Below are 14,113 nucleotides of genomic sequence, written 5' to 3'. Positions count from 1 at the left end.
TCATGATGTTTGTATAAATCAACCTGTTCTGGAAGGACCCTGACTCTGCAACACCACTAAGCAAGCAGCATGAAAACCAAGGAGCACTCCAAACAGGTCAGAGACAAAGTTGTGGAGAAGTATAGATCAGGGTTGGGCTATAAAAAAATATCCCAAACTTTGGATATCCCATGGGGCACCACTAAATCCATTCTAGCAAAATGAAAAGAATACAGCACCACTACAAACCTGACGAGAGAAGGACACCCACCAAAACTCACAGACCGGGCAAGGAGGGAATTAATCAGAGATGCAACAAAGACATCAAAGAACACTGAAGGAGCTGCAAAGATCCACAGCAGAGATTGGAGTATCTGTCCATGGGACCACTTTAAGCTGTACACTCCACAGAGCGGGGCTTTATGGAAGAGTGGCCAGAAAAAAGCCATTGCTTTAAAGGAAAAAATAAATAAGAAAACACGTTTGGAGTTTGCCCAACAGCATGTGGCAGACTCCCCAAACACATGGAAGATGATTCTTTGCTCAGATGAGACTAAAATTGAACTTTTTGGCCATCATGGGAAATGCCATCTGTGGTGCAAATCCAACACTTCCCCTCACCCTGAGAACATCATTCCTACAGTGAAGCATGGTGCTGGTAGCATCAGGCTGTGAGGATGTTTTTCATCTGCAGGGACAGGAAAGCTGGTCAGGATTGAAGGAAAGATGGATGGCATTAAATACAGGGCAATTCTGGAGGAACATCTGTTTGAGTTGACCAGAGGTTTGAGACTGGGACGAAGGTTCACATTTCAGCTGGACAATGACTCTAAACATTTTAAACCACTAGAGTGGTTTAAAGGGAAACATTTAAATGTCTTGGAATGGCCTAATCAAAGCCCAGACCTCAATCCAATTGAGAATCTCTGGCATAATTTCAAGATTGCTGTACACAAACACTGAACTTGAGAGTTGGAGTAGTTTTGTCTTGAGGAATGGGCAAAAATCCCAGTGGCTAGATGTGCTAAGCTAATAAAGCTGTAGCCCAAGAGACTTGCAGCTGTAATTACAGCAAAAGGTGGCTCTACAAAGTATTGACTTTGGGGGGGTGAATACTTGTGCACACTCCAGATCCCCCCCCCCCCCCCATGTTGTTTGTGTCACCTAAAAGGTGCAATTTTTAAGTGGGAGGCATGTTGTCAATCAAATGGTGCTAATCCCCCAAAAATCCATTTTTAACTCCAGCTTGTAATGTGACTAAACAGGACAAACACCAAGGGGGATGAATACTTTTGCAAGACACTGTAATAGCTCTGAATGTCTACTCTTAGTTTCAGCCTTGGGTTTCACCTGTGAAGGCTGAATTTGTTGTTCAGAAGGATAAACTAACATGAAGACCAGAGAGATGTCGTTAGAGAAAAGCAAGCCATATTGAACTTGAGAAAAGGGCAAAAATCGATCAGAGCCATTGCAAAAACATTTTGAGCAATTTGGGATGTCCTGAGAGGAAAAAAAAAAAAAAGTGGTGTACTAACAACCAGACCTCGAAAAGATCGGCCAAGGAAAATGACCGCAATTTGGAGATCTGTGAAGGAAGAACCGAAAAACAATGGTCAGTTGCATCACTAGCAATGTCCACAGGGCAGGAGTGTCACAATCCACTGTTCAAAGACTGTTTTGAAAACAGAAATGTAGAGGCCACACCACAAGATGCAAACCACTCATCAGCAGCAATAATCAGAAGGCCAGATTGGAATTTGCAAAGAAATACAGCGATGACCCACAAAAGTTCTGGACCAAAGATTAACTTCTAACAAAAGTGATAAAGGGCAAAATGTGGAGAAAGAAAGGATCTTCATGATCTAAACATACAAGCTCAGGGGTCAGGCACAGTGGAGGTGGTGCCAAGCATGGCTTGCATGGCTGCTTCTGGAACAGATTCACTAATCTTTATTGATGTTGGAGCTCATGATGATAGTAGCAGAATGAAATCTGAAGTCTACAGAAACACTTAATTTAGAGATTTGCATCTCCTGTAATTGTGAGGAAATTCATCATGTAGCAAGACAACGACCCTAAACATACTGCAGCACGAAGATGTACTAAAGAAAGACTTCATGGGGGGAGTGGAAGATTTTAGACTGAACAAGTCAATCACCAGACCTTCACCCAACTGTTTAGCATTTTGCCTCCTGAAGAGGAGACTGAAGGGAGTAACCTGGTACAAGCCTGGAAGAACATCACAAAAGAAGAAAGCAATAGTTTGGTGACCGGCTTGAAGCAGTTATTGCAAGCAAGGGATATGCAACCAAATATTAATTATTTAGATTAATTTAAAACTGTCTGTCCCAGTCATTTTACTGACCAAAAGTTAGATGGTCTTGTGACCAAAGAGGCCATTCTCTACATTGTTTAGCACCTCTGTAGGAAAATATCTGAAATTCTGATCCAACACAAACCCAAATGTCCTCCGTGTACAGCAAACACAAAAGAATTGACCTTGCAGTTCCAGAACTTTCGGAGAGTACTGCATAGAAATTCCAAAAATGTATACGTCTATTGTGCTTTCCTTCTAGCTTGGTTTCTTTAAGAGAACTCCCTATGGCACTGCCATGGAAAAAGCACAGCTGAAACCTCAGGCTGCATCTGAAGCTTGAAGCAGGCCTGGGACTGTTCAGTAAGGATGAAAGACCACTGGATATCCATTGCACTGCACTGCACTGGACGGAAAGACCCCAAGGACTCAAAGCCAAATGAATGTTTTCTTTTTAATGTTCTTTTTGTTGCCTTGTTTTGCTGTGGGTTTGGATTGCATTCACCAGTATTAGCCTCACACTTGGTTGCAATTTTTAGAGCCTGGTTCTATGGACTGAAAGTCTCCTACTCGTTGTGAAGGACATCATCTTATTTCCCCTGCACTCATCTATGCTGTGTTCACTGTCTTTCTTTCTTTTGTTTAACATATTTTGGTGCTAGAAAATGTGTTCACGTTTTACTCATTTAAAAAAAAAAAAAGTGTCAATAGTTTCAAGCTCCTCTGTTTTTAGAATTTGAATTTTAATACTATATTTTACACACAACCAGTGACTTTATATACATTTTATTTTTCCAGGGAATGAGGTCAGACTAGCACAATCCTAAACAATACAATCTTTACTTTCTGCTGTGTCCAATGTTTTCATGTTTGATGTAAAAAGACAATTGTGTTAGTCATCTTAGAAGGTAGGCTTAAAGAATAATGGGTTTCAGAGGAAAGTGGGTGTTTTTTTTTTTTTTTTTGTGTGTGTGTTTTCTATTGTCCACCTCTGTAATTATATAAACTCGGGTTGGTGTCTGTCTCAGGTGATAAAGTCGAACAGCAGTGCTCCGATCAGGTGTGCCACACTCAAATGGGCTTGGAAATCTATTGAGGATTATACTCCAAGTGCAACTGTTCCCTCCTGCTGACCTAATTAACAAGAGTGTTGCCTTATAAAGTCATCTGGGACATGACTGGATGCACACCAAGCCTGTGAAACCTCATGAAATGCCTTGAAGCAGAGCTGTGCTTTGCCGATATATAGGACAGACTTGTGCCCTATGGCACACATAGTAGGAAGTAGTAAGCGGTCGGTGAAGGCTCACTGTGTACACAGTGGGAGTCCTTCCTATCTGTGCAAAGTACAGAAAACCCACTGTATACAGTTGGAATGGGGTTGTCTCAAAGTGTGTAATGGTCAGTGCACCTGTCAAATGAGTACTGTTATGTGTCTGTAGATGTTTAGAGAGATGGTGAGTAAGTGAAAGACAATCCCAGTCCAAGGCAGCAGTCTTATCCAGGGACAGAATGTGGAAGACACACCTTTTTAGTTTGTGTTTGTCTGTCTGGTGTATGTATGTGCATACATTGTGTGTCTGGCTTTATTGATGTAATAAGAAAGAGGGGTTTTCCTAGTTGCGTACATCTCTTTTTGGCCATCCTGATATTTAATAGCATATGAATGCTAATGCAGAGCCTGGTGGCGAAGTGGACAGAGATGCTGCGTTCAACTGCATTAGACATTTATTAACTGCAAGAAGGAAAGAGAATGGGCATAGGGAAGTTTTAGGATCTGTATGTAAAGTGCAATACTTTTTTTTTTTTTTTTTCCCCTTCTCCTTTTCATCTTTATTGTATTTTTTGCTTTTTGTTACTACACCAGTGTTTTTGTACAAACAACAACCTGTCAAGTTGGAGTGATTATGCAGGAGAGTTTGACAATTATTTAAATAATCAAATGTATGAAAATGCCCCATCCATATATTTTAAAAAAGGTTTGTTTTGAGCTGTCAAGGCTTTGTTTGATGATGTCAGTAATATAATACTCTGATCACTACACTATCATCCTTTAACAAGTGGCACTATCCAAGAGAGAAAAACAGAAAACTGAGTTAAAATGCTGTGGATTATTATTATTTTAAAATGGTGTGTTTGTTGGAATGTTCTGTAATACCTTGACTGCAAAAATATTGTTTTAATTACACGTTGTTTAGAAATATTACAAGCCTTGTTACAAATTGAGACTCAAATATCATTTGTTTGTTCTTAATGTTGGGTTCAGTTTCAGACATTTATTTATACCTCCAAACCTTTTTTTTTTTTTTTAAACATTTCTGCAGCAGGAAGCACTGGTTATATTTTGTCTCCCATCCCAACCTTTTGTCCTACCCACATCATTTATTTGTTTTATTAAGTTGTAAATGTGATTCGGCAAGATATATAAACTAAAACTCTTATCTGACATAAAAATTACATCACCCCATATTGGGGATAATTGGAGGGATGGTAAAGTAATTATTTGTATGGTATTTTCCAATTTGCATTTCAAATAAATCTTTCCATTTTTATGACTTTCTTTTGGTTGCAAATATTGTTAATTTATGTTAAAGTAACCATTCATGAACAGTAATTCAATAATTTATTTAGTAAAAATAAAATTTAGACATACATCTGAAATAAGTAATTTTCAAAACCTGTACAATCTATTGACCTCTGTCTTCTTTCAGTGAAGTTACTAAGATTAACCTTTTATGGAATTTCTGTATTCCATATTTATAACAGCTAACTGGTACAAAAGGTTTAGGAATTCAGATGCTGTATATAAATCATACACAAAGTACAGCTGTCCAAAGAGGGTACTACTTGTAGGGTTAGGGGTGGATGCACGAACATGAGATTGCCTTTTATAAAGAGTCAACTCCAATCATCGATCCCAATTCGGGTCATCATGGATTCCTCCACAGGCCAAAAACTGAAAGTGATTTCCTCCTCCAATATGGAGCTGGACTTTTGAAAGAGCAGCACATGAGTGAAGTGTTTTAATGCTCTATAGCTCTGGAAAGCTGTGTCAGTTTCTTCTGATTATCAATGACGTTAAGGTTCTGGATATAGTGCCTTATGCTAGGGCCACTACGTAAAGTCAGCGACTGCTCGGAATCTGAGGGCAAAGACAAAAAAATAAAGGATAAAGTAAATAGAAAATATTGATACATGGTAATTTGGTCTCTAGTGTAACCTCAGCATGGGATATTACTGTAGCTTACATGTAGATACTCGTATAGCAGGAGACTCCAAGAACATTCTTTCTGTGAAGCCCTTCTGGGGTGAAGAAGGCACTGTACGAGTGTGACAAAAGTAATGTTTATTATGCGTGGAAACATCTACATGATTTTTGTGCTCTGCAAGACTTCAAAGTATTAATATTACCATAAGGCTGGCTTCTACAATCCCGGACTATCTTCACTGTCTTGGCAATCATCCGCTGTGGATTGGAGGCAGAAATTTGAAAGTGTCAATGTCTAAAATTTCAAGTGAAAATCCTGAAAAATTCCAGGAAGATCTGGGGTCTCACCATTTTCTCAAAGTTAACCAGATTTTCAGTGTAATTCCTGTTGCCTTCATGGATAAATGTTATGTCTGAAAAGAGATGAATACAGTTGGAACAATGGTGTAATTCAGAGGTGTCAAATTTATTTTAGCTAATTACATTTAAATGTGTCAAGTGGGTCAGAAATATGTTCCACATATAGCCAAAAGTTTGTGGACACCTGACTAACACCTACAGTATGTGCTTGTATCCCATTCCATGTTTATTCCCCCTTTCCTGTTATAAGCTTCACTCTTCTCTTTGGAGAAGGTGTGGGGATTTGTGATCATTCAGCTCCGCTCCAAGATCATTAGTGAGATCAGGCACTGATGTCAGGGTGGTGAGGAGACTCCAGTTCCTCCCAAAGGTGTTCAGTGGGGTTGAGTTCAGTCAGGGCTCTGTGCAGGACACCTGAGTTCTTCCACTCCAACCTTCACACACCATGTCTGCATGAAGCTTTATGCACAGGGGCATTGTCATACTCAATACTTGGGCCCCTTAGTTCCAGTGAAGGGAAATCCTAATGCTACATCACATAAAAGACATCCTTTACAACTTTGTGGCAACAGTTTGGAGAAGAACCAACCACAAATGGATGTGATGGTCAGGTATCCAGAAACCTTTGGCCATATAGTGGCTGGAAAGGATTTAACAGAGATTAGAGACCATCAAAATTATTCTCCAATAAAAAATAAATAAATCTTAAAGCTTGTGACTTCATAAGTATTTACCTCTGTTGATTATGTAACCCTTAAATTAGTTATTTTGCAAAAAATATGGTTACAGTATTTACTTTTTTAGCTTGCTGATGATGAATTACGCATACTGTATCTTATCAGTAGGTGTGTTTATGGCCCTCAGTTCCATTATCATTCCATTTGGTTCCTTGGTTGAATAACACAGACTACCTCTATTTTTTAATCTTTCAAGTGATTTATGATTCACAAGACTATTTCAGTGGGGAACATGGATTCTAAAATCATTTGGTGAGCCAGAGTAGAACTTTATCTGATATTCCTTTGCCTGTAGGCTGTAAGTTTGATTCCCTTGCTGTAATTACTCTTTCATTAGCAATGAAATGATTGGCTGTTTACAGGTGGTCAGTACCTTTCAGTAGCAGAGGCATGAAGGGAATGTATGGTGGGTTGAGTTTGGCCACAGCTAGTCTGTATGCTCTGTGATTGTGGGATGGATCCTGCACACAGAAACAACAGGAGTCAGAAAGAGCCATGCAGCTTTCCATAGAGTATGATTCCTTCATATAGCATCTCAGTGCGACACTTACCATTAACCTCTCATAAGCACAGTAGATCCGTTTGGTTTTGCTTGGCAATCTCTGTTAAAAATCAAGAATTAGACTGTACTTCATCAGAACATCTGTTTCATCTGAATGCCAGAGAAACAATTAAAAAAAAAAATCACACTCATATGCCACTATAAAGAATTTCAGAGACCCAAAAAGGTATAAAACATAACATAGGATGCTGTTACTGCGAGCTGGCCTAGTGGTTAGCGTGACTGCCTCTCGACCAGGAGCTCGTGAGTTCTACTCATGGTTGGGTCATACCAAAGACCATCATAAAAATGGTACCTACTGCCATCTGGCAAGGCACACTGCAATACAGATGTGAGTAGAGAATCAAACTCTTGCAGTTACTGGAGGACCAGCTCCCCACTGTAACCCTATGTAATAGGGGAGAGACAGAGGGCGATAGAAACAGAGATTGGTGCCACACCCATGCACCTTGAAGAGTTGGGTAGTACTTGGACAGGAGATAGCATGTTGGTCTAGTAAAATAATCATCAAGGTGGTGTGAGAACACTAAGCAGAGTTACTGTTCCCATGCCAAAGTTGATTATTTTTCCTCTAATTGTAAAGCACAATTAGTTACATTTAAATGTTGTAGAAAGATCCATGAGAAGGGAAGTTAGTTCCTGTTACCACTTACATCTATAAACTGTCATCCCAAAGCATCTTGTAATGTTTCTGAGATACTGGAAAGTGTAAAATCCTCTGTCTTGAACACTGATGGAAAGCTTACTGACCACAACCACACGAGACTTCTGTAAATGTTAAATAAACATCTCCTTACAATAGGCTTTACCATATAGCGCCATATGAGTGTGATTTAATGATTAAAAAAAATAAGGCATTTTAAACATCCATTAATTATTAGCCTTTCATTATTGTGGAGTGTACACCATAGAGGTCTCAGTGAATGATAACACGTGCATAAAAACCTGATCTGAATTACAGTCTGCACTTCTGACCAATAAGATTCAAAATTCCAACAGTGCTGTGGTATTATTGCTGTTAAATAATGTTTTAGTTTATGCACAGGAGCTAAATCATCACATAATGCTTTTGGGTCATTCCATGCCAAATCAACAAATATCTGACAAATTTATGCTCGACCATCTCAGATTTCAATGACATTTGGAGGGTTCAGAGATACTATTAAAAGAAGTTAATCCCCAAAATTTGAGCTTCCTATCTCCAACGGTTTCAGAGATACAGGCATTTGAATTTTTCGATTTTTTTTGCATTTTGCTCAAAACATACATATTTCAAAGTGTAATATAATCTTTATTATGCAAGATAGAAACCTAAAATTTTGCACAGAGAGACTCAATGCCTTGTACTACAAGCTTCAACTTAGAATTTCAATGGTCATTGTATATTAGATGGTGATTTTAACAAGGAAATTAAAAAGACAAATTTGCATTTTTAATTCATTCTGGAAGCTTGCCTCTGGCAGTAATGCTTAAACTAAGAATGTTATTCAAATCTACACAGAAATATCTACCAATTTCAGTTTTACCAAGTCTCCACTATTCCTAGTTTGTCTGTAATAGGGTTTTGAAATTCGCCGATTTCTAAAACATGCCATTTTCAGTAGCAAGAAATCCAATGTGGGATAGCAGTTAGGAACTTGTAAATTTTTTTCAGTAATCCCCAAGACCCATATTTTATATTTCCAAATTTTTGTTCTGTGTCTCTCAAGTATTTTTAAACTACAGGGGTTTAAAAAAAATCCATTTTCACCAAATTCGAATTTTTGATACATTTTCATATAACTGATATTTGAGGGTTAATAAATGCTTCAATAAGGCTCAAGTAGGTTAGGAGACATGTTTCTTCCTCAATTTTAAATAAAATTTCAATTAATGCTCAGTATTAATTATTTGTAAATTGATTTTAATCTAAGACTGTGTAACATTAGCAATCAATGACCAGCTATTGTGTACCAGTCAACAGCCAGCCTTATCAATATCAACACAGCACAATAGGTGACCTTTGATACCAGAACAGGTGGCTCATATCTTATAGTTTTAGAGTCTGTAAACTGCATACTTGTTCAGATAACATTATATTGCTTGGATTATATTAAATACATTGTAATACAGAGCACTGAGAAAATTTACCAATGTTATTAACTGAATGTGTTTCTTTGCAAGGATTGGATATTTTGAATAGTTGACTAGGGAATTTAATTGTAGTTGCTTTCAATTTGAGATCAGTATAAATGAGTTTGTTCTTAGACATCTAGAAATGGCTGAACTTCCTCCCTGTTCTATAGGAATTGGACTAAAGAAAGATTCTGACTGCCATAAACTAAAATACAACAGAAATTGTAAGTTAAATACACTCTCTCAGTATAGTTTGGAGCAAATTTCATTAATTAATAAAATTTCATTTTAGAACGTAAAGTTTCTTCTACTCGTTGCAGCTTTGCCATATGCAGCTTTCTGTTTGTGGCTATACTTGGCAATTTTCAGTGGAGAGCAACCAATTGACACAAGGCTTTTGTCAAGTGATTCAGCTACCTCACCAGTGTATGTTGGATCCACATCTACACACATGCTCTCTTGTTCTGATTCTGTAGAACCTGCTGAATCTGCTTGGCTTAAATGTTCTTTCACTCTCTGTGAACATTTAGAACACAATTTTTGTCCATGTTTAATATTTTTATTTATCAGTTTTGAAAGTGAATCTGCTGTTTCAGGAAGAATTGAATGTAATTATGTTTTAACTTTTTTTCTTGTGCCTCTCATATGGATCACAACAACTTTTCTGTAGCTCTTCATATTTCATCAGAAACAGTTTCTCATGATGCAGACATACTGTGTCTGTGCTTGAAATGTTCTCAAGTTCAGTTCTCTGTTTAATTAATGAAATTTGCTCCAAACTATACTGAGAGAGTGTATTTAACTTACAATTTCTGTTGTATGTTAGTTTATGGCAGTCAGAATCTTTCTTTAGTCCAATTCCTATAGAACAGGGAGGAAGTTCAGCCATTTCTAGATGTCTAAGAACAAACTCATTTATACTGATCTCAAATTGAAAGCAACTACAATTAAATTCCCTAGTCAACTATTCAAAATATCCAGTCCTTGCAAAGAAACACATTCAGTTAATAACATTGGTAAATTTTCTCAGTGCTCTGTATTACAATGTATTTAATATAATCCAAGCAATATAATGTTATCTGAACAAGTATGCAGTTTACAGACTCTAAAACTATAAGATATGAGCCACCTGTTCTGGTATCAAAGGTCACCTATTGTGCTGTGTTGATATTGATAAGGCTGGCTGTTGACTGGTACACAATAGCTGGTCATTGATTGCTAATGTTACACAGTCTTAGATTAAAATCAATTTACAAATAATTAATACTGAGCATTAATTGAAATTTTATTTAAAATTGAGGAAGAAACATGTCTCCTAACCTACTTGAGCCTTATTGAAGCATTTATTAACCCTCAAATATCAGTTATATGAAAATATATCAAAAATTCAAATTTGGTGAAAATGGATTTTTTTTAAACCCCTGTAGTTTAAAAATACTTGAGAGACACAGAACAAAAATTTGGAAATATAAAATATGGGTCTTGGGGATTACTGAAAAAAAATTTACAAGTTCCTAACTGCTATCCCACATTGGATTTCTTGCTACTGAAAACTGCATGTTTTAGAAATCTGCGAATTTCAAAACCCTATTACAGACAAACTAGGGATAGTGGAGACTTGGTAAAACTGAAATTGGTAGATATTTCTGTGTAGATTTGAATAACATTCTTAGTTTAAGCATTACTGCCACAGGCAAGCTTCCAGAATGAGTTAAAAATGCAAAAAATGCAAATTTGTCTTTTTAATTTCCTTGTTAAAATCACCATCTAATATACAATGACCATTGAAATTCTAAGTTGAAGCTTGTAGTACAAGACATTGAGTCTCTCTGTGCAAAATTTTAGGTTTCTATCTTGCATAATAAAGATTATATTGCACTTTGAAATATGTATGTTTTGAGCAAAAAACAAAAAAATCGAAAAATTCAAATGCCTGTATCTCTGAAACTATTGGTGATAGGAAGCTCAAGTTTTGGGGATTAACTTCTTTTAATAGTACCCTCCAAATTTCATTGAAATCTGAGATGGTCGAGCATAACCTCTTGTTGATTTGGCATGGAATGACCCTTTTGTAAAAGCATATATAATTAGAAGATACATTTGCGTTTCCAAAAACATGGTAAGAATGGTAAGGTGGAGTCCAGCAGGCATGGATCACACACACTACATTACAGGCATTTAGCAGATGTTCTTCTCCAGAGTGACGTAAAACAGGTATCCCCAGCAGTGAGCAGCCTGGGGAGCAGTTGGGGGTTAGATGCCTTGCTCAAGGGCACTTCGGCCATTCCTGCTGGTCCAGGGAATCGAACCTTTTGATCCCAAAGCTGCTTCATGCAAAGTACATGAATGTGAGGAAGCCATGGCCTAAAGGTTAGAACCTTTAGGCCATGGCTTCCTCACATTCATGTACTTCTATCATTGTGGGGACACTCACTGACATAATACATTCCCCTAGCCCCTTACCCTAACCATTATAACTAAATGCCTGACCCCAACCCCTACACCAAATTCTAACCTGAACCCTCAAACTGAGTCTTAACCCTCAAACAACCCTTGAAGAAGTGAGTACCAGTCAAAATGTCCTAACTGTTGGTGAAAAGCACATTCTGGTTCTCAATATATTACAAGTCGAGTACACACACACACACACACACTCACCTCCCATGTTTTATAGAGCCTCTGCACTGCACTGTTACTCAGGCCAAACATCACTGCAAAGAATGAGTTCAGGTTTTTCTGCTCCTTCAACCTAGAGAAAAAGTCACATGGCTTTTCACATGCACAAATAACATGCCTCCATCCTTGGCACTATCATGATTATTAACCCTTTAATGTCTCTGCTTCATATCGAAAGAATATTATTTAGGAACTACGCATCATGAATGAACTATTGTGAATTTATGAATTACTGCAAAACTGATAATAAAACATAAGCGTGAGAATGCAAGCCTTAATCAGTACGATTGGTGTGTAAACATTCTAAGGAGTGTAAAATGACATCAGATCTGTGGGTAGTTCTAACTTCTACCACTCCAGGCTGAAGTGTTTGGCCTTAAGTGTTTCAGGGTGAGGCTGAATGATTTCCAATGATGTCAGACAGCAAAGCTGGAAGGAAGGGATTAGTTCGATATGAAAAACATAACAGCATCAGCTTTGAGTCTTTAACTGATCGATATTTTCAGATGATCTTGGGAGAATAACATAGTGTAATAACGAGGAATAAAACCCAATGAAGCACACTGTTATTGGAAAATAATCAACAATGTAATGCTAGCACCAATAATTAATATGAACCTGTGATTTAATTACAGCTGACCATCAGTTTTGTTCCAGTGACACTCACACAATTGCTATTTTAATGAACTTCTTGAGCAGCATGGATCTTTTCATGAGGTCGTCACACAAGCAGAGTTCAGTCACCACCCAGTACTGCACTTCATTGAAACGTTGCACAAATCGCTCCAGATTAGCTGTGGTGGCTCCTGGGAATTTGTGTCGCCCAAAAACATAGTAGATAAGTTCTGCCTGTAGCACAACAATGACAAGAAAATAGTTTATCTCATTAAAACTGATATAGACATAAATGATATTCTAGAAAAACAGACAGATTCTTTTGAATATCATGCCTTTAGAAGAGCAGCAAGCTTGTTTCTTTGTCCTTTAGCATAGCTGAAAGAGAAATGGCATACCTATAGCCTAAGACTTTTGTACCCATCAGATAAGGCTAGCTTGTTTTTCCATGAATGATTAAATCATACTTCAGTCACAGCAATGTGAACCACATGAACAAGTCAGACAGCTACACTGAAACTTTTTTCTATATTGTTCTCTCTGATTCACAAAAGCTTGTGTCTTTAGACAGATACGCTGTCTACTGTTTTTGATACAATTTCTTCAGATTAATGAGTCAAGCTGACCCTGCGACACAGATGTGTGTATGAGTGCTGATGATTCAGGTAACATGGCAAGATACAGTGAATGCCAAGAAGCCTTTACCTCATGCATGGCCATGAAGAGTTCCCAGTCGTAGTCGGTGAGGTGGCTGGCAATGTCCTTTGAGCACATCTGCTCCAGGAAGTCAATAGTGCTCTGTTCTGGACCAAGCTGCTCCTTCAGAGGGGTCTGTTAAAACACGTGATTTCCCCTTACCACTGTGTTTCAGTGCAAGAGCTATTAAAACATTAATTTCCAATGGCATGGATCTGTATCTAGCACCACTTACAGGCAAACTAATCGACACAGCACAACTTCTATGTAAAATATATCTATTTTTTGTGTGCAATGATAAATTGCAATACAAATTTATTATGATTCAAATCGATGAAGTAAAACTGAATCAGGATTATTATTAGGCTGCATAGTTTTTCCTTGCTGTAATTATGTTGTTTAGACAGCAGAGGGTACAATAATGTAAATTATTCTACCTACAGGACATGGTTTCATTCATTTGGTTTGATAGCATGCAATATTGTTAGTATATCACTTATCCTACATGTATTACGTCACTCTACCCAATGGAGAAGGAGCGTTGAATATGGTTTATGATATTGCATGTTTGTCAAGACAACATGATGTCACACGTTGGAGCTGATGCAAATATTCAATATGAGAGTTTTCTGCTGCGCATGTGCAGAAGCCTTTGTTCGCCAGGAAAGCGAAAGACACATTGAACACCCAAAAGGCTATCAAAACTTCATTAGATATTCTTCACACATATTTACAAGAGGAAAAACATTCCAACGGACATTGAAAAACTGGAAAAGTGTGTGTATGTAAAATAATAATAATAATAATAATAATAATATTGTCTGGTGTTCAGTGGTATATCAGATATATTC

General features: G+C 37.6%; 2 protein-coding genes across 2 annotated transcripts in view; one reads left to right on the top strand and one right to left on the bottom strand.

Annotated features, from left to right (window-relative positions):
* The window catches only part of itga5 (integrin, alpha 5 (fibronectin receptor, alpha polypeptide)), a 90,172-nt gene extending 85,324 nt beyond the window's left edge, over positions 1 to 4,848 (top strand). Inside the window, exon 30 of the mRNA XM_060937357.1 lies at positions 2,556 to 4,848. Coding sequence (XP_060793340.1) covers positions 2,556 to 2,636 — 81 coding nt within the window. The 3' untranslated portion in view covers positions 2,637 to 4,848. The remainder of the gene's footprint in view (positions 1 to 2,555) is intronic.
* Positions 4,849 to 4,899: 51 nt separating this feature from the next.
* rapgef3 (Rap guanine nucleotide exchange factor (GEF) 3) overlaps positions 4,900 to 14,113 on the bottom strand; it is an 88,743-nt gene continuing 79,529 nt past the window's right edge. Inside the window, exons 19-27 of the mRNA XM_060937356.1 lie at positions 13,272 to 13,397; positions 12,619 to 12,800; positions 11,934 to 12,024; positions 7,150 to 7,200; positions 6,972 to 7,059; positions 5,850 to 5,914; positions 5,705 to 5,759; positions 5,542 to 5,613; positions 4,900 to 5,435 (exon numbers count right to left, since the gene is read on the bottom strand). Of these exons, the coding sequence (XP_060793339.1) occupies positions 5,317 to 5,435; positions 5,542 to 5,613; positions 5,705 to 5,759; positions 5,850 to 5,914; positions 6,972 to 7,059; positions 7,150 to 7,200; positions 11,934 to 12,024; positions 12,619 to 12,800; positions 13,272 to 13,397 (849 nt within the window). The 3' untranslated portion in view covers positions 4,900 to 5,316. The remainder of the gene's footprint in view (positions 5,436 to 5,541; positions 5,614 to 5,704; positions 5,760 to 5,849; positions 5,915 to 6,971; positions 7,060 to 7,149; positions 7,201 to 11,933; positions 12,025 to 12,618; positions 12,801 to 13,271; positions 13,398 to 14,113) is intronic.

This window comes from Neoarius graeffei, chromosome 13 (assembly GCF_027579695.1).
Source record: "Neoarius graeffei isolate fNeoGra1 chromosome 13, fNeoGra1.pri, whole genome shotgun sequence".
NCBI lineage: Eukaryota > Metazoa > Chordata > Actinopteri > Siluriformes > Ariidae > Neoarius > Neoarius graeffei.
This window is presented reverse-complemented; position numbering and strand designations above follow the sequence as displayed.